This window comes from Heptranchias perlo, chromosome 35 (assembly GCF_035084215.1).
Source record: "Heptranchias perlo isolate sHepPer1 chromosome 35, sHepPer1.hap1, whole genome shotgun sequence".
Classification (NCBI taxonomy): domain Eukaryota; kingdom Metazoa; phylum Chordata; class Chondrichthyes; order Hexanchiformes; family Hexanchidae; genus Heptranchias; species Heptranchias perlo.
In genome coordinates, this window is record NC_090359.1 from 15,911,099 (window position 1) to 15,937,843 (window position 26,745).

Genomic DNA, 26,745 nt, shown 5'->3' on the forward strand with positions numbered 1-26,745 from the left:
GATAGTTGAGTTATTTGGTATCATGGGGGATTTTGTAATGAGAGGTTTGTTCCCAGTGCTGGTGTTAGTTGGAGCGGTTTGTTGCTCTGATATTTGGCAACAGTTTGGAGGCCAGAGATTTCCATGGAGAAGAGTAAAACCCACCCCTGTACCCCAGAGAGTCCCTCCCCCTGTGCCTCCCTTTGGTTCCCATTTCAGTGTGTCTGAGGGGAGAAGTCTGTCTCCACTGCAGACTGTGATGGTGCAGTGTGGAGAGCAAAACCTGCTGGTGAGGGTAGACATGGATTTATTTAGAACCAGGCAACTGATTAAAGCTACTGACCTGACCCTGGGGACAGCAGGTTGTCGGCCAACTGGGATCTACTCTCAGAACCACACTGTCCTCTTTGACTATGGACTCCATGAATGTGGCAGCAGATTGCAGGTAATGTGATTCCTCAACTCTTGCTCCAATTTCACTGTGTAGATTACTGCCCACTCTGAACTCATGAACATCGGGTGAAACTCCAGCCACTGAGGAGATCCCTGAATGAAATCTGTGTATAAATTTTTGCCCACTGTGAAGTATCACCCTGTGTGAAACTACTTCTTTATGTTGACATGTCAATCTTCGCTTTATATTTAAAAAGAACTTCAACTTGTCACTGAGGGACTGCATCTTTCTTAAATGGGTCATTGCGACTCTCTAACTCTGAGATTCAATTCTATTGACCTTGAACCTACTCCTGCATTTCTCCAAACCACTCTGTTCTTTTGTGCCTCAATTGATTTATCTTTTCCTTTCCTTCCTGTGGATATTCAGGCCTGTTGCCTCAACTTGTGGTCAATGAATGTTCAGTGTGGAAGTTCCTGTTGAGACTTCCCTTGAAAGATGAAACAAGTGGAACAATAATTGGGATACAATGTATTAAAGGGGAACTCCACTTTTGGTTGTTACACCTGCCAATACCATTGATTCCACGGACACAGATGAGATTTGAAAGTGGTGTTGTGTTTTGTGCTCCATATCAGGGGTAACTTGAGCCCCTTAAGGTGAAAGCTCTAATCTATATGGGAAAGAATGCTCATCAAATCTGGCAGTGCCAATCATTTCAGGGGTTTCTGACTGCAGGCCTGAAGTCCCCTGTAATAGAAGGTGGACTGAGCAGAGTAACAGAGGCTGCTGCAGGCAACTTCTGCCAATGGTGGAGCTGCTTCAATCATGTGTCATTGAGGAGCAGCTGAAACCCCTCAAACTGCTGCTTAACAGGGCAGGAAAATGACCAGAAATAGATTTTGTTCAATGAGACCAGCTCTTCATTCCTTAACCTGATGTCTTTCAGATGGCTGGCGATTTCCTGGTCGACACCACCCACCTGAACCACACCCCAAATGCTCGTGGATCTGTTATTGTGAGAACAAATAGAGCAGTCATTCCCATTGAGTGCCACTATTTTAGGTAAGAATCTTTACTCTATTGCAAATAAGGTCTACAGCAGGTGCAGTTCTGTGAAGTTGTCCTGAAATTACTGCACTGTCCTTTCAGGAAGGGCAATGTGAGCAGTGACCCTATCAAGCCCACCTGGATCCCATTCAGCTCGACCAAGTCTGGAGAAGGGCTTCTGTCATTCTCACTGCGTCTTATGAACGGTATGTGATGGGTGGATGGGGAGTGCTTTTCTGTCGTCTCCCACTGGGAGTTACACCCACTGTCTCCAACCCTTGTCCTCTTGTACTTCAGATGACTGGCTTACAGAGCGCACCTCGACTGTCCACTACCTGGGTGACCTCATTCACATTGAGGCCTCTGTTTCGATGACCAACCACATGCCCTTTAAGCTCTACATTGACAGCTGTGCAGCTACATTGAGCCCAGACAAGGATTCCACCCCAAGATACAACATCATTGACTCCCATGGGTAAGGAGCTCTCTGCTTTCTCCAGCTGTTTCTGTCTCAATCGGTTCACTTAATTCACTTTGTCCCTTTTTAAATCTTTCTTCAGTTGCCTCCTGGACAGCAAAGCTGAGGACTCCTTTTCAACCTTTGTGTTGCCAAGAGGTGAACGTGAGCTGGACAAACTCCAGTTTGATCTGGATGCGTTCCGCTTCTTTGGAGATGACCGTTCCTTGGTAAGAGGAAGCCAAACATTGGGTTCCCCATGTTGGGAGGAGGTCACTAAATAACAACTTGTATTGAATGTGTCCCTCAGATTTTCATCACCTGTCACCTGAAAGTTGCTGCAGTGGATCGGAGAGATTCCATGAACAAGGCTTGTACTTTCCAGAATATGTAAGTTCCCTCTCTCGTTCAGGGATGTGTTGATTAAAGGGTGATTGACAACCTGGTTGATGAACTGATTCTCTGGTTGAGCTGGACCCCATTGGAAGAATCGACCAATGACGTGTGTGCCTGTTGTCATCTGGGCAACTGCAGTGCCACAAGGGATTTCCTCGTTGATTCCAGAGGAAGGAGGGATCTTGTATCTGGACCTGGTAGGACATTGATCCTCTTGATTGTTGGAGGTCACCCTTTACCCTCTAACTGGAATGTTTGATATTGCAGAGAGTGATGCTGAGTTGAAGTGGGAGGGTGAGGCCTCACTTGGACCCTTGGTCATTCTGGATCCTCATGTGACAGACCTGGCAACTGAGCCCCTTAATGATGTTGAGCAAAGGATGCAGGAGAGGTCTCCAGGTGGTGAGTTGGCCGACTGCTAGTTTCCATTTTCCCCTCAGTATTTCCTTCACTAACCATTGGTTTCTTGTTGCTTTTTTGGTGTGGCGTCTGAGGTGGTCCTGATCTTGGCCCTGACTGTGAGCGCTGTCTCTCTGATCTCTGCTTCTTGGATTGCCTTGTTCCTGAACAGGAAACACAAGCAAACCCAGTTTAACTAGTTATCAAATGACCAATAAAGCAGTGACCACTTGTATCTTCTCATGGCTGGTTGCTCATTTCTCACTGTCTCCAGTCAACGACACAATGAGTGCTCAATACCGTGTTAGTAACACACTGCACTCCTCCGTCAGTTCCTCCTGTTAGTGAAATGGGTTGAAATGGGTCCATGTAACTAGTGGCAGAATGGCTGGTAATAGTGTATCCAGGCCCAGTCCAGGGATGGCTGCAGCAATGGGTGAAGGCTTGCCAGGCCCTCATTGTGCAGGTCAATGAGCTCTGAAGGGACAGTGGGACTGGCCTGAAGTACTGGTGCCGGGTGGTTGACTGCACAATCATTCCCTTGGTGCTCTGTGGCCATTGATCACTCGAATCCGCACATGGGCTCCAAACTCCTAAACTTTCCCATTTGGAGCTCATTGTCCAAACACCAATAGGATTGAAAGTGGGTGGACTTGAACTCTCTTCCAAGATTGAAGATCTCTGTCCCTGGTGTGAAGATCTTTGTTTTGTTGGGCTGGGGCTCCAAGTAAATTTCCAATGCCCAGTGTAAAGATTAATGTTCACAGGGGGCAATGTTGTGCTCATTGGGTACAGGCACAGAGTGCGAGGGACGGGGAGCCCAGCGGTTGTGATTTACCTCTGTTGGATTTGAATTTCACCTGTCTTCTCGTGAGCACAGACTGAAGTTTCGTTATCCTCAGCTTCCCCTCACGGCAGGCCCTCAGGATTGTATTGTAAGTAGTTAGTCCTATTTTTCAGATTACGTTATTGTTTATCATTCACTATATTTGAGGGGTGGCAATCGGAACAGGAGTTGGCCATTTAGCCCCTCTCGCCTGGTCCACCATTCAATGAGATCATGGTTGATCTGTGACATAACTCCATATACCTGCCTTAGTCATATCCCTTACCTTTTTGATTAACAAAATTTTAACCTGAGATAATAGATTTAACAATTGAGCTAGCATCAACTGCCATTTGTGGAAGAGTGTTCCTAACTTCTCCCACTCGTTGTGTGTAGAAGTGTCTCTTAACTTCATTCCTGAAAGTCCTAATTCGAACTTCGAGGTTATGTCCCCTGGTCGTTAAACTGGCTGTGTCTTTATAACTTTACAGTGAATTGGGTACAATCCATGTCTGGGACAACCTTGCCTTTGAAATACTGAAATTTGTTCATAAAATGTTCTTCAGATTTAATAAGAGCATATTTGTTTATCTTTACTGAGCTGGGTTTTTCTTTTTGGTAAATCAGACATTCAGGGGGTCTATTCAACAGGATGGGAGCTGTTAGTAGTAAACACCCTCGCTTCAGACAACATTCTTTGGCAGGTGGAAACCACTTCTCCATTTAAATCAAATCATAGTAATATTTTACTTAACCTATAATCACTGAAGTTTAGTGTTTAAACATAGCAGGAGATCCAGGCTCGTTCTGTTGCAGTAGAATCACAATAAGTTAGTGGGAACTTTTAACAATAGCAATTCATTTCTGCTCACTGCACACAAGGTGATTTTTCTTCCAGTGGAAACTACAGTCAGACGGCCCCTCCTCACTTTCACTCTGAGCTTCCTCACACTATTGATGAATAATGTTAGGAAACATTAAACCCAATAGATGACAATACATTGTAGTGTAGTGTAGGGCCATCCTACCCTCTTCTGACTGTTGTCTGATTTACATGTAAACATTTCAGGGAGGCTTTACAAACTGGATATACTGGCCAGGACACCAGGAGAACTACTTTGGGGTATTTTTAAAATGTTGCAACAAAATACCATGTCGAAATGCTTCATGAATTCATTCTCAATGAAGCTTAGAATCTTACAGGACAGAAACAGGTGACTTTCCTCTCGCCCCCTCATCCAATTTAATGTTCCTCTGTTCCAAGGTGCCTCCACTGTTATTCCCATTTAAAATAATTCCTGGAGTCTGTGTGAACAACATTTTCGGGCAGAACTCTACATTGTCCCCTCCCTATAAAGATATTTTTTTGAACCGTAGACATGTATCTTTTGCCATGTTACATTTGAACCTAGGGGTTATAGAATCATAGAAATTTACAGCACAGAAGGAGGCTATTCGGCCCATTGTCTGTGCCAGCTGAAAAAGCTATCCAGCCTAATCGCACTCTTGGTCTTGGTCCGCAGCCTTGCAGGTGACGGGACTTCAAGTGCGCATCCAAGTACTTATAAAAAGCGATGTTGGTTTCTGCCTCTACCACCCTTTCAGCGAGTCAGGTTTAAACCCACACCACCCTCTGCGTGAAAAAAATTATCCCCAGATCCCCTCGAATTCTTCCAATTATTTGAAATATATGCCCCCCGGTTATTGGCCTCTCTGCTAAGGGATATAGGACCTTCATATTCTTTTTTTATTTGTTCATGGGATGTGGGTGTTACTGGCAAGGGCAGCATTTATTGCCCATCCCATTTGCCTTTGAGAAGGTGGGGGTGAGTTGCCGCCTTGAAGTGACGCAGTCCGCGTGGCCCCCAATAATTTTATACACCTCAATTAAATCCCCCCTCAGCCTCCTCTGTTCCAATGAAAACAACTCCAGCCGATCCAATCCTTCCTCACAGCTAAAATTCTCCACTCCTGGAACATCCTTGTAAATCTCCTCTGGACCCTCTCTGGTCCAATCCCATCTTTCCTGTAATGTGGTGACCTGAACTGGACACGGGTTAAATTTATTAGTCCGCCTGTTCCCACAGGTCCCAGTCGAGTTTCTTCATTCCTTTCCTTGGTTCAATCCGTCATTCACCGATTGGGTTTATGACCGGTCACCACCTCCTGTGATTTCCCCAATTGGCTGCCCCTCTTCTCAGAGATTCTCTCGCTCCACAGACCACCTGCACTCTGTCGGTTCCACCAATCCGGGAAGCTTCACCTGTGATTGGATGAACTCGGTGACCCGGGCCCGTCATGGCGGCCGAATCACCCACAATGCACAGCGGCAGAGAAAAGGCCCCATCTGTGAGACAGGCCGCGCTGCACTCTGGGAGAATGTTCGCACATGCGCACATCACCCGCCGGATCAGCGGCCGCTTCCTGTTGTGTCGCGAGACAAACTTTCCGTTTTTTCGGTTGAGAACGAGCGGTTTTTATTGTGACGGAAACTGACGTCACTTTTCATTTGAATCGCGCGGTTTGATTTAAATAAACGGCGCACATGCGCAGTGTGGCGCGTCCCTCTTAAAGGGCCCTGGACCGGCCGAGAGTCCCCGAGCCCGGGGACAGGACCGAGAGACGGGCAATGGGATTAGAGCGGAGGGCGGCAGCACAAGTTGGTGAAACCGTTAAAACAGCATCCGGTTCCTTGGCTTAATAATAGAGAAATAGAGCACAAAAGCAAGGAAGTTATGTTAAACGTTTATAAATCATTGTTCAGGCCTCATCTGAAGTATTGTGTCCAATTCTGGGCACTATAATTTATTAAGGAGGTCAAGGTCTTGGAGAGGATGGAGAGGAGATTTCCCAGAATTATACCAGGGGTGGGGTTTAGTTGTGTGGAGAGACTCGAGAACCTGGGATTGTTCTGCTTCGAGCAATGAAGGTTAAGGGTAGAAGTAATCCACGTGTTCAAAATTAAGAGGGGTTTTGATCGAGTAAATAAGGAGAAACTTCACCCACTGGCGGGAGGGTCGGCAACCAACGGACGCAGATTTAAGATGATTGGCAAAAGAACTAGAAGGGAGATAAGGAGATTTTTTACACAGCGAATTGTTATGATCTGGAACGCACTGCCTCAAAGGATGGTGGAGCTCGATTCAATCGTAACTTGAAAAGGAGAATTGGATAAATACTTGAAAAGGTAAAAATTACAAAGTTTATGGGTAAAGAGCACGGGAATGGGAGTAATCGGTTACATCCTTCAAAGAGCTGGCCACTGCACGATGGGTCGAATGGCCTCCTGTGCTGTGAGATTCTAGGATTGTATATTTTCCATATATTTGTTTCTGTAAGAAGGACAATGGCAGGCTGTCTGAGCAAAGCAGATGTTCAAAAGGTCCAAACACACGAGGCATCAAAGAATCAGGTGTAGATTTCAGCCCAAAGATGTTTTTTCTGCTCCAGTCATCAGCACAACACAGACCCCTGAAACACAACCAGTCACTCCTTCCAATATCACAGAGACAGAAACAGACCAGCTCTCAGTTTGCTTTCGAGTGAGTGCTGAACTCATCACATGGTGTCTGCACTAAACTGGCAATTAGAATCTCCTAATCACTTGGCTGTTTCTTAATACGGTAAAAAATCAGATTTTAACTGACCTGCCCTTTTCAATCCATCTATTGATCATTCACAGAGGCCCAAAAGAGACCTCTTAGAGTGTCTGAATCAGCTGTACTAAAGATGATCCATTAGTTCTTCGCGATGAACGTGATGAAAACATATGTCGCTCGTTGATTTTGGTGTCAGAGGGTTAGATATTTATCTCACGGTGGGAGAGAGATGAATAAGATGAAATAAAGCGAGTGTCTGTGATAATGTTTGAATGACCGACACCAATCCGGAATTTGTACAATGCTGAATGTTTCAATTCACAATGTGGATTTCCAATGGATTCTCTGCAATGTTAACACAAATCCGTTTGTTCCACAGGAGATGGTCGTGGTTCTGGTCACAGGAAATGTACAAATTCAGAAAATTTATTGTCTTGAATTTCTATATACTTCAGTTCCCAGAACGAATAATTACAGACTCTCTGGGGTACATTTTCCGCTTGGTGATCTGGTGTAAAACTGGCCTTGCAGATTGACCGCTCGTTATTAAAACCACCTGGGGCAGGAATTCTTCCTGGACGGTACCGCCTGACGGCCGGTATCGCTCGCTGAAGCTTCCTCCTGATATTCAGTCAAGTCCCACTGAAGTCAAGGGAACTGAATATCAGGTGGGATGTGTGATGGGCGGCCTATCCGCTATCACCCACTTTGTGCTACAGCCCAAGACCATTCTGATTCCCATTGAAATGAACGGCAGGGAAATTCCCGCGGTTTCTATAAACGGCGGGCGATCCGCCCACCAAATGACCTCCAGGCGGTGAAGACATATGTCGACATCTCCTCGTCACCGGGGCAGATTCGGTACTGGCGCTCTGGCATGAAACTGCCGTTGGCTCTGTGGGACTGGATAGACCCAGACCGACTGGAAGTGTACGGGGATATGCTTCTGGCAGACAGCATGGCAGAGTCCACGAGGAAAGGCATCATCACCCTCATCTCCAAGTGAAGCTTTCTTACATCGCCTCTCAGGCAAGTTTATCCTTGCTTAGATAAGGAGACCAAAACTGTACACATTACTCCAGGTGTGGTCTCACCAAAGCCCCGTACAATTGCAACAAGACTTCCTTACTCTTGTATTCCAGCCCCCTTGCAATAAAGGCCAACATGCCATTTGCCTTCCTAATTGCTTGCTGTACCAACATGTTGACTTTCTGTGTTTCTTGCACCAGGACACCCAAGTCTCTCTGAACATGAATATTCAAGAGTTGCTCACCATTTTAAAACATTTTGTTTTTCTATTCTTCCTATCAAAGTGAATAACCTCATTTCCCCACATTGTACTCCACCTGCCACCTTGTCCACTCACGTAACCTGTCTGTATCCCTTTGCAGACACTTTGTGTCCTCCTCACAGCTTACTTTCCCACGTAGCTAGCGTCAGAGATCTTTTTACACTCATATACATTGTAAATCGCTGAGGCCCAGTAAAGGCCGGTATCGCTCGCTGATAAGTCAAGGGTAAAATCCCTACGAGGACATTGGTCCCAGCCTTGTTGAGGTGCAACCCGTCCATCTTGGACAGGTCTTTAGTATTAATCAAAGTGCACAATGACGCCCCCGGTAAAGCGAGTATCTCCCCACAGATACTACCTGACCTGCTGAGTGTTGCCAGCAGTTTCTGGGTTTATTTTTGAGCTTTCACGATAGCAGTTTTCCTGACAACCTGCAACTTGCCTCAAGGGCGCAGCTTCAAGCACAACTTTCTTGTGCTCTTCTCACACACAAGATCACACTTTACTTTCCGACACATGCGTTTAAAATCTGCCGTTTCCGCACACAGCGTCCTGCGCCACGAGAATTTGAAAGACCTTCCGCTCATGGACTGTAATCGCTCCTTTTTCCCCACAGGCGCTCTTTACATTTATCCTCTACTCGATTCAATCACAGGTTTCAACAGAACTATTAAGATCAAGGCGGAACACTTCCGATCTTACTGCACCGCCCCAACTTGCCAAATGTGCACCTTTCAACCGCCATTCGCAGCTCTGCAACGCTGCCCGTCGCTCATGCAACTCAACTGCTGAGAGAAAAGAGCTAACAAGCATCAAAACAAAAACCAGTTCTTCAGTTACCATCCCCTGGATCACAAGTTTCCCCAAGTAAATTTCGTGAACAATCGGGCGGCTGTCTTTCCTCAGAACAGCCCTGCTTTCGTCGTGTTTGTCTGTCGAGCGATCACGCAGATCGAAATGTATCGACTGGTTTCAAGGCACAAATGAACATTGGTGTGAATGGGACATGTGCCCAATAGAAACAGCGGTCGGAGCAGAACAAACTGAAAGGCGTGCGATCGTGAAAGTGAATGGAGCAGGAAAGTGTCCATGAAATAGAAGGAGGGAAATAAAGGCGGCCCATTGACTGTGGAAGTTAGAAAAAGTTGGGAGAAGAGGCGGGTTTGAACTGTGGAACATCAAGTACAGGCATGTGAGAGTGCTGGGATTTGACGGAATTAAAAGGTTTCACCAAAATAATATTATTTCTTGTGCGAAAGATTGATTTCTTGCTGCATTCTCTTAGCATATGTGGCAATGGAGAAAATCGGTAAATGACACTCTGTGGAGACTCGGATTCGCACGGAGGTGACTGCGACCACAACGCAGAGAATGAACCACAAAACGATCACGACGCAGCACATGAGGTGTGGCAGTTGTGCCCCAACAACATTAATGGCACGCATGACACTGCTGAGAAAGAAAGATTTTGGTGATGAGGCTAAAATGTTCAACAGCTCAGATTATGGCAGCGCAGAGACTGGAGCCTAAATCCAGCGCCTTAGACCGCTCGGCCACGCTACCGCTTCACAAGAGTGTTGTCCAGAATCTCGGAACTGGTGATTGAAAAGCGGCTTTCCGACTCTGACCTTTGAGTCCAAGATTTTTGCCTTGAAAGAATCAAATAAAAGGGCTTTCTTTGCACTGATCTTGCGACCAGGTGGCTGAGTGGTTGAGGTGATGGACTGCTAATCCATTGAGCTTTGCCAGCATGGTTTTGTATCCCAGCCGCGCCATTACTGCCTTTTTTTAATCGTTCATGGGATGTGGGCGTCGCTGGCGAGGCCACCATTTATTGCCCATCCCTAATTGCCCTTGAGAAGGTGGTGGTGAGCGGCCTTCTTGAACTGTTGCAGTCCATGTGGTGAAGGTTCTCCCACAGTGCTGTTAGGTAGGGAGTGCCAGGATTTTGACCCAGCGACGATGAAGGAACGGTGTTATATTTCCAAGTCGGGATGGTGTGTGACTAGGAGGGGAACGTGCAGGTGGTGTTGTTCCCATGTGCCTGCTGCCCTTGTCCTTCTAGCTGTTCGAGGTCGTGGGTTTGGGAGGTGCTGTCGAAGAAGCCTTGGCGAGTGGCTGCAGTGCATCCTGTGGATGGTACACACTGCAGCCACGATGCGCCGGTGGTGAAGGGAGTGACTGTTTTGGATGGTGGATGGGATGCCAATCAAGTGGGCTACTTTGTCCTGGATGGTGTCGAGCTTCTTGAATGTTGTTGGAGCTGCACTCATCCAGGCAAGTGGAGAGTATTCCATCACACTCCTGACTTGTGCCTCGCAGATGGTGGAAAGGCTTTGGGGAGTCCAGAGGTGGGTCACTCACCACAGAATACCCAGCTTCTGGCCTACTCTTGTAGCCACAGTATTTATATGGCTGGTCCAGTTAAGTTTCTGGTCAATGGTGACCCCCAGGATGTTGATGGTGGGGGATTCGGCGATGGTAATGCCATTGAATGTCAAGGGGAGGTGGTTAGACTCTCTCTTGTTGGAGATTGTCATTGCCTGGCAATTGTCTGGCGTGAATGTTACTTGCCACTTATCAGCCCAAGCCTGGATGTTGTCCAGGTCTTGCTGCATGTGGGCACTGACTGCATCTTATCTGTGGGGTTGCGAATGGAACTGAACACTGCGCAATCGTCAGCAAAGATCCCCATTTCTGACCTTATGATGGGGGAAAGGTCATTGATGAAGCAGCTGAAGATGGTTGGGCCAAAGACACTGCCCTGAGGAACTCCAGCAGCAATGTCCTGGGGCTGAGATGATTGGCCTCCAACAACCACTCCATCTTCTTTTGTGCTCGGTATGCCGATCCAGTGGAGAGCTTTCCACCGGAGCGGCAGCTGAACGGATGGTCTCAATCTTTGTGACAGAATAGTCCAGGAGCTCCTCGCAATTTTTTTGGTGAGTGTGGAAGAGGCAGGGGGTGCAAGAAGACGGTTTGTGGTCGAGAAGAGATACAGGGGATATCTTTGGATTCCAGGATGATCCTGGAATAGTGAGCAGTTTTCTGTCTCACTCTGTTCAGAGAGAAAGAGACAGAGACCTACGCAGGAAAACATAGAAACTATGAGGCACATACACAGACAAACAGACACAGACACACAGAAACAGACACACATACACATGGAGTGACTCAGAAATACAGAGATACAGAACATGGATAATTTGGCTGATTTTTCATCGATTTCTGTCGCAGATTTCGTGAAATCTTGCAGATCAATTAAAATGAGCATAAAACTCGCGGTGTTCAACATCGTGGAATTTCAATTCACTTTAGAATTATTAATTCGACAAGGAACTTGTTGAATTTTGAAACGCAGAGATGAAACGGGTTGATGAATGACGGGATCTGAAGTCTGTCAGATTTGAACCTGCGCGCGGGAAATGAATGAATTTCGAATCTGTCACCTTAATCACCAGTTCGTAAAAATCACAATTGCTCTGCATCCAGTCCTCAAATAGTCTCCGTACAATAATATTCTGAAAGTGACAATCACCTGTTTTTTTTCTCTGCAGTTTATTTTTTGGAAGAAGCTCGGCGAAGACATAAAATTAAAAGTTGGAGTCTTAGAAATGCTTCCTCCCCGTCGGGGAATGAAACCCCGGACGAAGGCGGGGCAACTCACCACGATAAGTGAGAAAGAAAGAACGAAAGAAAGACAGAGTCAGTTGTTCGTTGTATAAAAAAGAGATGGAAATGTAAAAGGTTCTTTCAAGAGTGGCCCGTAGAAAATGAAACAAACTGTCATCAAACAATTAGTTCAATGAAATGCACTTATACATGAAGCATGTCTAACACCATATGGGATGAGCGTATGGTTAACGCAGTAGTTAGTATAGTGGTGAGTATCCCCGCCTGTCACGCGGTCGACCGGGGTTCAGTTCCCAGACGAGGCGATTAAACTTTCTCCGCCTTCAAAAGCTTTTCTCTTATTAATTTCCAATATTGGATGCGGAAGAACAGTGTAAAACTGACTCGGAGTTTCCCACTTTCCCCAATTTAATTTCACTGATATTCCAGCGGTTTTAAAATCTGCTCTCAGCGTCACTCTTCACCTCGATGTTCGACTGGCTTCTGTGATGGTGGGGATTTCGGGAGGAGGCCGAGGTTGATCATCCACTCGGCACTTCTGGCTGAAGATGGTTTCTAAAACTTTGCACTCACGTGCTGGCCTTTACCATCATTGAGGATGGGGATGTTCATAGAGCCTCTTCCCGTTAGTTGTTTCATTATCCACCATCATTCACAAATGGGTGTGGCAGGACTGCAGAGCTTTGATCTGATCCGTTGTTTGTGGGATCGCTTCGCTCTGTCGACAGCATGCTGCTTCCACTGTTTGTCAAGTAGTCCTGTGTTACTTTCAGGTTATTGGTGTGTGTATGTTTGTGTGTAAGTGTTTATGTAGCGAGGAATGTGTGTGTGTGAATATGACTATGTCTGTCTCACTTGTTATATGCGTTTCTGAGTGTCTCTCTCTTCCTTTCTATCTGTCACTTTTTCCCTGCTCCTCAAATAATTTTTATCTGGACCTTGACTAACAAAGAGATAGAAAGTAAGTCTTCTTTCAACAGTGGCATGTGGAAAGTTAAACAAATTGTCATCAAAGAAGTCGTTAAAATAGATTCACTGAAATATGCATCATTTTCATTGCTGTATGTGAGATCTTTCATGTCTGCGCCTGTTCCGAGACCTGTCTCTCTCTGTTTCGGGCTGCCCATCATTGTGGTTCTTACATCGAGCTGAAGCGTGAGGCAGAGAGCAGATTTTTAAAATCGCTGTGAAATCAAATTGCAGAAGTGGGAAAGGCCGAGTCAGTTTTTCATTGTGTTTTCAACATCCAATATTGCAGATAAATGAAATTGAAGCTTCGAAAGCAGCAATAACCTCCTCGTCGGGGAATTGAACCCCGGTCTCCCGCGTGACAGGCGGGGATACTCACCACTATACTAACGAGGAATTGGTGCAGACAGTTGCCGTATATTCACCACAGATGCTTCACGTTTCAGTGAATCTGTTTGAACTGTTCATTTGATGACAGTTTGTTGAACTTTCCACGGACCACTGTTGAAAGAAAAATTACCGACCACTTTTCCACGCGGGAGAGAGTGAGACAGAAAGAGACAGATCTTCTCAGGAAAATATAGAAAATATGAGGCACATACACAGACAGACACATGGATTGACTCAGAAATACTGAGAGTCAGAATATGGATAATTTGGCTGACTTTTGTTCTATTTCTGTCGTAGATTTCGTGAAATCTTGCAGATCAATTAAAATGAGCATAAAACTCGGGGTTACTCAATGCTGTAGAATTTTAATTCACTTAAGAATTATTAATTCTAGAAGATACTTGTTGAATTTTGAAACGCAGAGATGAAACAGGTCGATGAATGACGGGATCTGAAGTCTGTCAGATTTGAACCTGCGCGGGGGAAATGAATGAATTTCGAATCTGTCACCTGAACCACCAGTTCGTGAAAATCACAATTGCTCTGCATCCAGTCCTCAAATAGTCTCCGTACAATAATATTCTGAAAGTGGCAATCACCTGTTTTTTTTCTCTGCAGTTTTTGTTTGGGAAGAAGCTCGGCGAAGACATAAAATTAAAAGTTGGCGTCTTATAAATGCTACCTCCCCGTCGGGGAATTAAACCCCGGACTGAGGCGGGGCAACTCACCACGATAAGAGAGAAAGAAAGAACGAAAGAAAGACAGAGTCAGTTATTGACTAACAAAGAGATGGAAATGTAAAAGATTCTTTCAAGAGTGGCCCGTGGAAAATTAAACAAACTGTCATCAAATAAATAGTTAAAAGAAATGCAGTGACACATGAAGCATGTCTTGCACCATCTGGGTGAGTGTACATTCAATGCAGCAGTTCCTCGTTAGTGTACTGGTGAGTGTCCCTGCTTCTTACGCGGGAGAACGGGGTTCAATTTCTCAACGCGGCGATTCAACGTTTTCAAAAGTATTTATCTCCAATGTTGGATGTGGAATGTGCAGTGCAACTGACTCAGAGTTTCTCAATTTAATTTCACTGATATTCCAGCGGTTTTATAATCTGCTTTCTGCATCACTCTTCACCTCGATGTTCGACTGGCTTCTGTGATGGTGGGGATTTCGGGAGGAGACCGAGATGGATCATCCACTCGGCACTTCTGGCTGAAGGCGGTTGCGAACACTTTGCACTCACGTGCTGGGCTTTACCATCGTTGAGGATGGGGATGTTCATGGAGCCTCTTCCCGTTCGTTGTTTAATTATCCACCATCATTCACAACTGGATGTGGCAGGACGGCAGAGCTTTGATCTGATCCTTGTTTGTGGGATCGCTGAGCTCGATCCACAGCATGCTGCTTCCACTGTTTGTCAGGTCGCCCTGTGTTACTTTCAGGTTATTGGTGTGTGTATGTTTGTGTGTCTCTGTCTGTGTGTGTGTGTTGATGTTGCTCGGATGCGGGCCTCCATTTTCACAGCTTTTTTATTTTTAGCTCGTGGGGGCCGGGATTCCTGGGCCTTCTCCTTCACACCACATGAGAGGAGACGGGAAGGCCCGAAACAGCAGGTAAATGCCTTTATAGCACAGCTTGTGGGCCCGGAGGAGCAGGAGTGCTTCCCCCAGGCCCAACAAGCCAACCTGCCGCGATCCCATATAGGCGATCGGCCGACCCCCTCCAAATCTCCGACACCCCTGCACGAGTGACAAACCCCATGATCTCCGACCCCCGCGATGACCCCCGAACCCAGCCCCCGATGTCTGAGTCCTCGCACCGATGACTGTCCAACCCATGACCCCTGACCAGCTCCCATGACCCCTGACCGCCTCCCGTGACCCCCCCCCCCCTTCGATAAAATCATGCCCAATGAGTTTGATTCCCGTTGTGTTATCTCTTTGTCGGTTTGCTGGTAAACGTTTAACTCGCGTCTGTTCCCGTCAATTGTCACAAGTAGTAACAGACAGAGCGGGTCTGACCGCCCCGAGATGTGGAAAAGACATCAGTTTAGGACAAATGCCTCAAATCAAATGGTCTCCCGGCACCGAGAGACAAATGCCAGAGAAAAAGGCAGAAGAGAAAAGAGAAATAAAAGCTCAATAAAGACACTACCAATATTTCCCATTCTTGATGCCTGTCTATTTCTTCCCCAACCTTTCTGTGCCGGTTAAAATTTCAGTGTAAATAAATGCGAGAATCGACTCAAAGAACGAGAACAAAGCAACAAAAATTGCCGAACACAGAATCAAACCCAGAGACCTTTAGATCTTCAATCTCACGCTCTCCAAACTCAACTTTTTCGGCTCCACTGTAAATTGGACTTTGTGACATCTCCTTGGAGGAAAATATAAACCGGGTGGAATTTCCCCTCCCGCTCATTCCTCACTCTGGGGGAATGGGACCAGACCAGATCTCGGAGCTCAGGTTATGTTAATGTTCAGCTGATGACATCTTAATATTATCTTGTGTTTGGCCTCATTTAATCAGGTTCGTGGGCACTTTCTTCCATCATCTCGTCTCCAAAATCCCTTCTCCCCCGAAGGAATGTGGTGCAGCCGTTGCTACATTTAGCAGGAAAAGCCAATTATCGCCCCCATTTCACAGGAGAAGAAACTCACTCTGGAGATTCACATGGAGCGAATTCCCAAAATAGGTTCCCGCCCGGGAATCGCTCGCGTGGGAGGCAAACGTGATAACCGCCACAGGACAGAAACCACTACTCAATTTATAGCATCTTGTGGCTTCTCCATTAAATAACATCACTTCTGTCCCACACTACAAGCTCACAATCCGTCTCTTTCACAAACATTTCACTGATCAAAACTTCAGAAGTCAAACAGGAAAAAGTCTTCATTTAAAAATCATTGAACTCCCGGAGGAGCTGCGGGGACAGACTGAGCGGTGCAACTGAGCACAGAGATACAGAGAGACACCAGAAGAGGGAGGTAGAGAGCAGTGTAACTGAGTACAGAGATACAGAGAGACACCAGCAGAGGGAGGTAGAGAGCGGTGTAACTGAGCACAGAGATACAGAGAGACACCAGCAGAGGGAGGTAGAGAGCGGTGGAACTGTGCACAGAGATACAGAGAGAAACCAGCAGAGGGAGGTAGAGAGCGGTGTAACTGAGCACAGAGATACAGAGAGACACCAGCAGAGGGAGGTAGAGAGCGGTGTAACTGAGCACAGAGATACAGAGAGACACCAGCAGAGGGAGGTAGAGAGCAGTGTAACTGAGTACAGAGATACAGAGAGACACCAGCAGAGGGAGGTAGAGAGCGGTGTAACTGAGCACAGAGACACAGAGAGACACCAGAAGACGGAGGGAGAGAGCGGTGCAACTGTGTACAGTGATACAGAGGGACACCAGCAGAGGGAGGTAGAGAGCGGTGCAACTGTGTACAGTGATACAGAGGGACACCAGCAGAGGGAGGTAGAGAGCGGTGTAACTGTGCACAGAGATACAGAGAGAAACCAGCAGAGGGAGGTAGAGAGCGGTGTAACTGTGTACAGAGATACAGAGAGACACCAGAAGAGGGAGGTGGAGAGCGGTGTGACTGAGTACAGAGATACACAGAGAAACCAGCAGAGGGAGGTAGAGAGCGGTGTAACTGTGTACAGAGATACAGAGAGAAACCAGCAGAGGGAGGTAGAGAGCGGTGTAACTGAGTACAGAGATACAGAGAGACACCAGCAGAGGGAGGTAGAGAGCGGTGTAACTGAGTACAGAGATACAGAGAGACACCAGCAGAGGGAGGAAGACAGCGGTGTAACTGTGCATAGAGATACAGAGAGAAACCAGTAGAGGGAGGTAGAGAGCGGTTTAACTGAGTACAGAGATACAGAGAGACACCAGCAGAGGGAGGTAGAGAGCGGTGTAACTGAGTACAGAGGTGCAGAGAGACACCAGAAGAGGGAGGTGGAGAGCGGTGTGACTGAGTACAGAGATACACAGAGAAACCAGCAGAGGGAGGTAGAGAGCGGTGTAACTGGGTGCAGAGAGACAGAGAGACACCAGCAGACTGTGCAGCAAAGCAACCTTTTATCTGAAATCTGAGGCGAGATCTAAACTGCACAGAGTAGAGGAAGCATTACTGTGTATCTAACCCGTGTTGTACCTGCCCTGGGAATGTTTGATTTGACAGTGTAGAGGGAGCTTCATTCTGCATATATCCCGTGCTGTCCCTGTCCTGGGAGTGTTTGATGGGGCAGTTCAGATGGAACATTAATCAGTCTCTCCACATAACTGAAGTCCCTCATCCATGGCACCATTCTAGTAAATCTCCTCTGCACCCTCTCGAAGGCCTTGACATCCTTCCCAATGTTTGGTGTCCAGAATTGAACACAATACTCCAGCTGAGGCCCAACCAGTGTTTTATAAAGGTTTAGTATCAATTCCTTGCTTTTCTATTCTGTGCCTCAATTAATAAAGCCAAGGGCCCCATTTGCTTTTTTTAATAGCCTTCTCAACTTATCCTGCCACCTTCAAAGATTTGTGTAACTACACTCCCAGGTCTCTCTATTCCTGCACTCCCTTTAAAATTGCACCATTTAGTTTATATTGTCTCTCCTCATTCTTCCTACCATAATGTATCACTTCACAATTCTCTGCATTAAATTTCATCTGCCATGTTTCTGCCCATTTCACCAGTCTGTCCATGTCCTCCTGAAGTCTGTTACTATCCCGCACATTGTTTATTACATTTTCGAGTTTGGTGTCATGTGCAAAATTTGAAATTATACCCTGTACTCTCAAGTCCCAGTCATTAATATATATCAAAAAGAGCAGTGGCCATAATACGGAGCCCTGGGGGACACCACTGTATACTTGCCTCCAATCTGAAAAACAACCGTTCACCACTACTTTCTGTTTTCTGCCCCTCAGCCAAATTTGTATCCACGCTGCCTTTGTCCGTTTAACCCCATGGGCTTCAATTTTGCCAACAAGTCTATTGTGTGATTCTTTATCCTCCCTTAATCTCTCCCTGCATCGAAACTCCCCGACCCATATTCATGGCCACCCCCTCGACCTTGCCAACTCACGTGGCCTCTCTACTCCCGATTGTGTCAATCATGGATAAGGCCATCTCTGATCACTTCCTTGTATCCCTCTCCACCCACATAGAATCATAGAAAAATAGAAAGTTTACAGCATGGAAGGAGGCCATTTGGCCCATCGAGTCCTTACCGGCTCAATGCAAGATCAATCCATGTAGTCCCACTCCCCCAATGCAGATCACAGAATGAACTCAGGAATCCCACGCCACTTTCTATGAGCGGTGACAGGCTGCGGTTATGGTGAAGACCGGGACCCAGGGCTGAGGCTGTGGTCATCAGTTACTCTGGGAGTGGCACTGTCTGTTTCATGACTAGCCAAGGGTGAGAGTAACACCAGGTAGTCAGGCTGGTGTTTAGAAGGGTGTGGGTTCCATCTCCCGTTCCAGGACTGGGACACATGATCCAGACTGACTGTGTCGTTCTGAGAGGGAGCTGCATCGTGAGAGGTGCTGTCCTTTGAATGAGGTGTTTAATGGAGGTCCCTTCTTTCTGCTCCGAGGTTTTAAATGTCCCGTGGCAATTTGTGAAGAGCAGGGAGTTCTCCCGGTGTCCTGGCCAATATTCTTTCCACAACCATCAGCACCCAACAAACAGGCGATCTGCTCAATATCTCATCACTGTTTGTGGGATCTTGCTGTGCACAACTTGGCTGCTACGTTCTCTTATAAAACGATAGTGACTGAAGTTCCAGTGAAGTGCGTTGGGATGTCCTGCGGATGTGCAAGGGGCGATACAAATGCAAGTTCCTTGTTTCTCACAGTGGGCCGTGTCTCTTTCCTCGAATCATTGAGACTCTCAGTCAATTGGTCCGTTCTCTCCGCAGATGGGGCCCGACCCGCTGAGTGTTTCAAGATTGTTCTGTGCGTGTTTCACTCAGACTCAGGTTTTACAGTAAATGATAAGACGATTGTCGTCAAACGCTTGGCCATGAGCTGCTGCCCAGCTGCTGAGTGACCTGTCGGGACATTGTTGCTTGCTTCCCTTCAGCTTGTGGGACTGGGTTTTTGGTGCACTGTCCCTTTCAGAGCTGTGGTTTGCCTCATTTCTCAGTGTGATTGTGGGGCTGACACAGAAGCGAGAGAGGAAGGAGCAGCCACAGCCCGGATTGCAGGCAAATTGGGAGGCTGGGACTAAAAGTTCACTAACCCCACACCGGGAGTCGAACCCGGGCCACTTAGGTGAAAAACAGGATTCCTCACCGCTAGACCATATGGGAACTAAAAAACAAATTAGCAGGAAGGGCACTGAGACTACAACCGGAAAGTTAACGGACGATTCAAAGGAGGTATTCACAATGATGAAAGGGATTGACAGAGTATGGAAGGAGAAATTGTTTCCAGTGATGGAAAGGTTAATAACCAGAAGAGAAAGATTTAAGATAAATTGAAAGACAATCATGGGGGATGTGAGTAAGATTGAGACCATTCATTCAGCTGCCTCTGCCGCTCTCCCTCCATTCCCCTCGCCCACCAAGTTTCTCTCCTATCTCCCCTCATGCCCTCTCTGAGCTCTCTTGACCCACCTCCTGCTCCCTCGACCCTATTCCCACCAAACTGCTGACCACACAACCTCCCTTCCTGGCCCCATGTCAGCTGACATTGTTAATGTTCTCCTCTCCTCAGGTCCGGTCCACCTCCCGATCAAATCTTCCATCATCACCCTCCTTCATAAAAGACCCACCCTTGACCCCTGTATCCTTGCAAACTACCACCCCATCTCCCACCTCCCTTTCCTCTCCAAAGTGTTGTCGCCTCCCAAATCCATGCCCATCTTTCCCACAACACCATGTTTGAATCCCTCCAATCAGGTTTCCACTCCTGCCACAGTACTGAAACGGCCCTAGTCAAAGTCACAAATGACATCCTCTGTGACAGTGTAGAGGGAGATTTAATCTTGATCTAACCCTTGATGCACCTGCCCCCGCAGTGTTTGATGGCACAGTGTAGAGGGAGCTTTACTCTGCCATGTACTATACAGTATCAGTCTGTGATGGAGAAGAGCCCTGCTCTTTAATAGAAATCATTCTTTCGATGAGCCACTGAGCCCCTAAAGCAGCCTCCGAGACCCAAAGTCTGATTTCCATCCCACAGTTCCAGCAGTTAGCGAGGGCTGGGCCACGTTAACAGCAGCTCTCTGTTCCTGGTCTGGAGCTGAGGTGTTGTGTATTGTCCCTGACACAGGGACCAGACGGTGAGCTGCTGGCTCCTATTGTTCTGGGATCATTCCCTGCTGCTCTGTTCTCACCTCTTCACTGGGTCTCAGATTATTACCAGCCATCTTCCTGATCAATAAACAATCGGCAGTCTGACCGCGAGAGATTTGAAATGTGTGAAACATTTCATGTGTCTCATCCCTCTCCCTGGCCACAAATAAATAGACCATCATGAAATGTTCACAGTCCGTTTCTTGAGCCTTCTCCTTCTTAGAAGAATCTTTTAAACTCCTTGCTAAAGTGACCTTTGATCTTAATGTCTTGTTTTGCGGTATGTTCTAGATTGTTCCAGGTCAGCATTGTAATAATTCGGTGGTAGTTGAAAAGTGGGATCATTATATTAAATCGAGATATTTATCACAGCCCCGCCCCCCAAACATTCAAACCACCGTTCAGGAGGAGAACCCCTCTGCTCGCTGACCAACATTGGCTCCCAGTCCACCAACATCTCAAATTTTAAATTCTCATCCTCGTCTTCAAATCCCTCCATGACCTCGCCCCTCCCTATCCCTGTAACCTACTCCACCCCTACAACCCTCCGAGATCTCTGAGCTCCTCCAATTCAGGCCTCTTGCGCATCCACGATTTTCATCGCTCCACCATTGGCGGCCGTGCCTTCAACCGACTGGGACCAAAGCTCTGGATTTCCCTCCCTAAACCTCCCCGCCTCTCTCCCTCTCTCTCTTCCCTTAAGACACTTAAAACCTACCTCACCTGTCCCAATATCTCCTTATGTGGCTCCGTGTCACATTTTGTTTGATAATCGCTCCTGTGAAGCGCCTTGGGACGTTTTACTCCGTTAAAGGCTCGATAAAAATGCAAGTTGTTGTTGTTGTTGGGGTGGAGAAAGGGTTTTCTTTCTTTTTATGACTCTTTTCTATCTCTCTATTTCTTTCCTTTCTCGGACTCTGTTTTCCGGGTCTGTTTACTGACACACATTACAATCTGTGTCACTCGGTGTCTAACAATGTGAGGCAATGTGTTTTATTCCCGCTGTGTTATCTCTCTGGCGGTTTGCTGATAAATGTTTAACTCGCGGCCTGTTCCCGTTAATGGTCACAAGCAGTAACAGACAGACAGAGCGTGTCTGACCGCCCTGAGATGTGGAAAAGGCATCAGTTTAGGACAAATGCATCAAATCAAATGTTCATCGGGCACCGAGAGAGACAAAAACCAGAGAGAAAGGCAGAAGGAAATAGAGAAATTAAAGCTAAATACAGACATCCTTGATGTCTCTCTATTCCATCCCCAACCGTTCAGTGTCGGGTAAAAATGTCAGTGCAAATAAATGTTCGAGAATCGGCCCAAAGAAGAAGAAACAAAATAACCCAAAACTGCCAAAACCCAAGATCGAATGAGGGACCTTTAAATCTTCAGTCTAAAGCTCTCCCAACTGAGCTATTTCAGCCCCACATCAAACTGGTCTTTGGGTCATCCTCTTGGAATAAAATCTAACCCCGGGTGGAATTGCCCCTCCCGCTCATTCCTCACTTCGGGAGAATGAGACCGACCATCAAGGAGAGATTTTCTGATACTGTCGGTGAATCTCATTTATATTAAACATTCCTTGAACTCTCTGCCGGGGGAATTCAGAGCTGGGGTTCGCCATGAACCAGCTTCCCCTCAATTCCCAGCTTGATCAGTGAATCGACCAACAAACGCTCGACAGAGCTCAGGTTATATTAATAATAAAAACAGAAAATGCGGGAAACACTCAGCAGGTCAGGCAGCATCTGTGGAGAGAGAAACATCCTTTCAGGTCGATGACCTTTCATCAGAACTCTCTCCACAGATGCTGCCTGACCTGTTGAGTATTTCCAGCATTTTCTGTTTTTACTTCAGATTTCCAGCATCTGCAGTATTTTACTTTTGTTTTGCAGCTTGTATTAATGTTCTGCTGATGATATCTTAATATTATCTTGTTTTTAGGCCATTTTAATCAGGTTCATGGACAAATTCTTCCATCATCCCTTCTCCCACATCGCTTCTCTCTCTCATTCATTCTTTTCTCCTTTCAATCCAGAAGAGGGCGGGAATCAGAGCTCACCCCCCGAACCCTCCGCACACAGACCCCCGTCTACCACTCCGTGTGATCCAAGAGACAATTCAATACATTACACTCTGTCTAAACACTGAAAGCTGACACACCAGGGGAGATCGCACGGTGTTGGACACGGAGTGAAATAAACTGGTGTTTATAAAAAGTTACAGATTTCAACACGTGTCTCTGTCTCTCTCCGCCATCCCGGCCTGTGCTGAGTGAACTGATCTCAACTGGTGTGGTACTGAGTCCCACACAGAGCAGGATGGGCACATGTTCAATCTCCAGCCTCTACTGAGTTTGCTGACTCAATGTGTTCCTGATCATTTTCATCAACATCTTTCAATGTGGCAGCAGAAGTTGGTGAAACCGTTAAAACAGCATCCGGTTCCTTGGCTTAATAATAGAGAAATAGAGCACAAAAACAAGGAAGTTATGTTAAACGTTTATAAATCATTGTTCAGTCCTCATCTGAAGTATTGTGTCCAATTCTGGGCACTATAATTTATTAAGGAGGTCAAGGTCTTGGAGAGGATGGAGAGGAGATTTCCCAGAATTATACCAGGGATGGGGTTTAGTTGTGTGGAGAGACTCGAGAACCTGGGATTGTTCTGCTTCGAGCAATGAAGGTTAAGGGTAGAAATAATCCACGTGTTCAAAATTAAGAGGGGTTTTGATCGAGTAAATAAGGAGAAACTTCACCCACTGGCGGGAGGGTCGGCAACCAACGGACGCAGATTTAAGATAATTGGCAAAAGAACTGGAAGGGAAATAAGGAGATTTTTTTTACACAGCGAATTATTATGATCTGGAACGCATTGCCTTAAAGGATGGTGGAGCTCGATTCAATCGTAACTTTAAAAGGAGAATTGGATAAATACTTGAGTATCTCTCCACAGATACTACCTGACCTGCTGAGTGTTGCCAGCAGTTTCTGGGTTTATTTTTGAGCTTTCACTATCGCAGTTTTCCTGACAACCTACAACTTGCCTCAAGGGCGCAGCTTCAAGCACAACTTTCTTGTGCTCTTCTCACACACAAGATCGCACTTTACTTTCCCACACACGCGCTTTAAAATCTGCCGTTTCCGCACACAGCGTCCTGCACCACGAGAATTTGAAAGACCTTCCGCTCATGGCCTGCAATCGCTCCATTTTTTTCTCAACCACCATTCGCAGCTCTGTAGCGCTGCCCGTCGCTCACGCAACTCAACTGCTGAGAGAAAAGAGCCAACAAGCATCAAAACAAGAACCAGTTCTTCAGTTACCATCCCCTGGATCACAAGATTCCCCAAGTAAATTTCGTGAACATTCGGGCGGCTGTCTTTCCAGAGACCAGCCCTGCTTTCGTCGTGTTTGTCTGTCGAGCGGTCACGCAGATCGAAATGTATCGACTGGTTTCAAGGCACAAAGAACATTGGTGTGAATGGGACATGTGCCCAATCGAAACAGCGGTCGGAGCAGAACAAACTTGAAGGCGTGAGATCGTGAAAGTGAATGTTAGAGTCGGCAATGGAGCAGGAAAGTGTCCATGAAATGGAAGGAGGAAAGTAAAGGCGGCCTATTGACTGTGGAAGGAAGAAAAAGCTGGGAGAAGAGGCGGGTTTGAACTGTGGAACATCAAGTACAGGCATGTGAGAGAGGTGGGATTTGATGGAATGGATAGGTTTTCGCCAGCAACAAAATATATTTCTTATATATATTTAAGATTGATATATTGCTGCATTTTATTCGTGTGTGTGGCAGAGAATAAAAGAGGGAAGAAAGCTTAACCGTGACTCGGATTCGAACCGAGGTTGCTGCGACCACAACGCAGAGTACGAACCACTATACGATCACGGCGCCACACCTCAGTTGTCATTATACAACCCAAACCACAGCAATAAGCAGCGCCTCAAATTGTGTCAGAACAGCGGTCCAGCCCCTCCCACGGCCCATCCTTTAAATATCCACCCATCAATTTCACCAGTGCTGGTTTCATCAACTTGTGCTTCTTTTTGAATTGTTCTCGGTATTATCTGTCCTGATCCTTTACTTGGCCCACTCGAATCCTAGAATCATAGAAAGGCTGCAGCACAGAAAGAGGCCATTCGGCCCATCGAGTCGCCGGCGGCTCCATGCAACAGCAATCCAGCTGGTCGCACTCACCCGCCCTATTCCGGTAGCCCTGCATTTCTTTTCCTTTCAAGTACTTATCCAGTTCCCTTTTGAAGGCCATGATTGAATCTGCCTCCACCACCCCCTCGGGCAGTGCATTCCAGATCCTAACCACTCGCTGTGCAAAAAGATTTTCCTCATTTCACCTTTGGTTCTTTTGCCAATCACGTTAAATCTGTGTCCTCGGGTGCTCGACGTTTCCACCAATGGGAACAGTTTCTCTCTATCTTCTCTGCCTGGACCATTCATGATTTTGAATACTTCTATCAAATCTCCTCACAACCGTCTCTGTTCCAAGGAGAACAACCCCAGCTTCTCCAGTCTGTCCACGTAACGAAAGTCCCTCATCCCTGGAATCATTCTTGTAAATCTCTTCTGCACCCTTTCTAAGGCCATCAGATCTTTCCTAAAGTGCAGTGCCCAGAACTGGACACAATACTCCAGTTGTGGCCAAACCAGTGTTTCACAAAGTTTCATCATGACTTCCATAATTTTTTCTCTATGCCTCTATTTATAAAGCCTAGGATCCCGTATGCTTTTTAATCGGCTTTCTCAACCTGCCTTGTCACCTTTAACGATTTGTGCACATATACCCCAGATCTCTCTGTTCCTGTACCCCTTTTAGAGTTGTGCCCTCTAGTTTATTTTGCCTCCCCTCGTTCTTCCTACCGAAACGAATCACTTCACATTTTTCTGCGTTAAATTTCATCTGCCACGTGTCCGCCCATGCCACCAGCCTGTCTATATCCTCTTGAAGTCTATCACTATCCTCCTCACTGGTTACTACCCTTCCAGGTTTTGTGTCACCTGCAAATTTTGAAATTGTGCCCTGTGCACCCAAGTCCAAGTCATTAATATATATCAAGAAAAGCAGTGGTCCCAGCACCGACTACACGGCATCTACAAATTTGTCCAATGCCCCTAGAGTGAAGCGGGATCACTTTTCACTCGTAAACCAGCAACACTGATGTTAAAATCATCTGCGGGAGAAAGACGTGATTTCAGCGCGGTGACACTGGGCCAGAGTAAAGTTCAGTTAATGTGATTGCCGAGTGGCGAGGGAGTCAAAGGATATGGGGAAAAGGCGGAAAAGTGGAGTTGAGGTAAAAATCAGAACAGCCATGATCTCATTAAATGGCGGAGCAGGCTCGAAGGGCCAAATGGCCGACTCCTGCTCCTATCTCTTATGGTCTTATGATCTTATGGTGGTGAGAGGGTGGATTTGGAACTCCTGTGCGGCTGCTTTACGCAGGTAACACGACTTGTTACAAACTAAACCATTAATTCACCGAGCTAAAGTTTGAGGTTGCAGCGACAAGAACCTGATTATATTAATTACAGGAAATTAATGAAACTCTGTGAAAGATGAATAATTGTTGTAATAGCCATTGAGCAACCGATAACTTTCTGCTGCAGACTGACAGAAACACTGACATGGACACTGGGTGACAGAGAAACTTTAATCAGTTTCAACAACAACAACTACAAATACAACGTCCATTTATATCACACATTTAACGTAGTGAAACGTCCCAAGGGGCTTCACATGAGCTTTTTCAACAAAATTTGACACCGAGCCACATAAGGAGATATCAGAAGCAAAATACTGCGGATGCTGGAAATCTGAAATAAAAACAGAAAATGCTGGAAATACTCAACAAGTCAGGCAGCGTCTGTGGAGAGAGAAACAGAGTTAACGTTTCAGGTCAATGACCCTTCGTCAGAACTGGAAAAAGTTGAAGATTAAACAGTTTTTAAGCAAGTACAGAGTCAGGAAAATGGATGGGGGAGGAAGGGGAGGTGAGGAAAGAACAAAAGGGAAGGTCTCTGATCGGGTGGAGGGCTGGAGTGATTA

General features: G+C 46.4%; 1 protein-coding gene and 1 non-coding gene across 2 annotated transcripts; one reads left to right on the plus strand and one right to left on the minus strand.

Annotated features, from left to right (window-relative positions):
• The first annotated feature begins 280 nt into the window (after positions 1-280).
• LOC137302282 (zona pellucida sperm-binding protein 3-like) lies at positions 281-2,198 on the plus strand. The gene is made up of 5 exons (XM_067971927.1): positions 281-424; positions 1,323-1,438; positions 1,526-1,629; positions 1,721-1,898; positions 1,984-2,198. The coding sequence occupies exons 1-5, from the start codon at positions 281-283 to the stop codon at positions 2,162-2,164; spliced, it is 723 nt and encodes a 240-aa protein (XP_067828028.1). The 3' UTR covers positions 2,165-2,198.
• An 11,119-nt stretch (positions 2,199-13,317) lies between these two features.
• Positions 13,318-13,389, minus strand: trnad-guc (transfer RNA aspartic acid (anticodon GUC)). Its single transcript has one exon. It is a non-coding gene; the product is annotated as a tRNA-Asp (tRNA).
• Between the last annotated feature and the right edge of the window lie 13,356 nt (positions 13,390-26,745).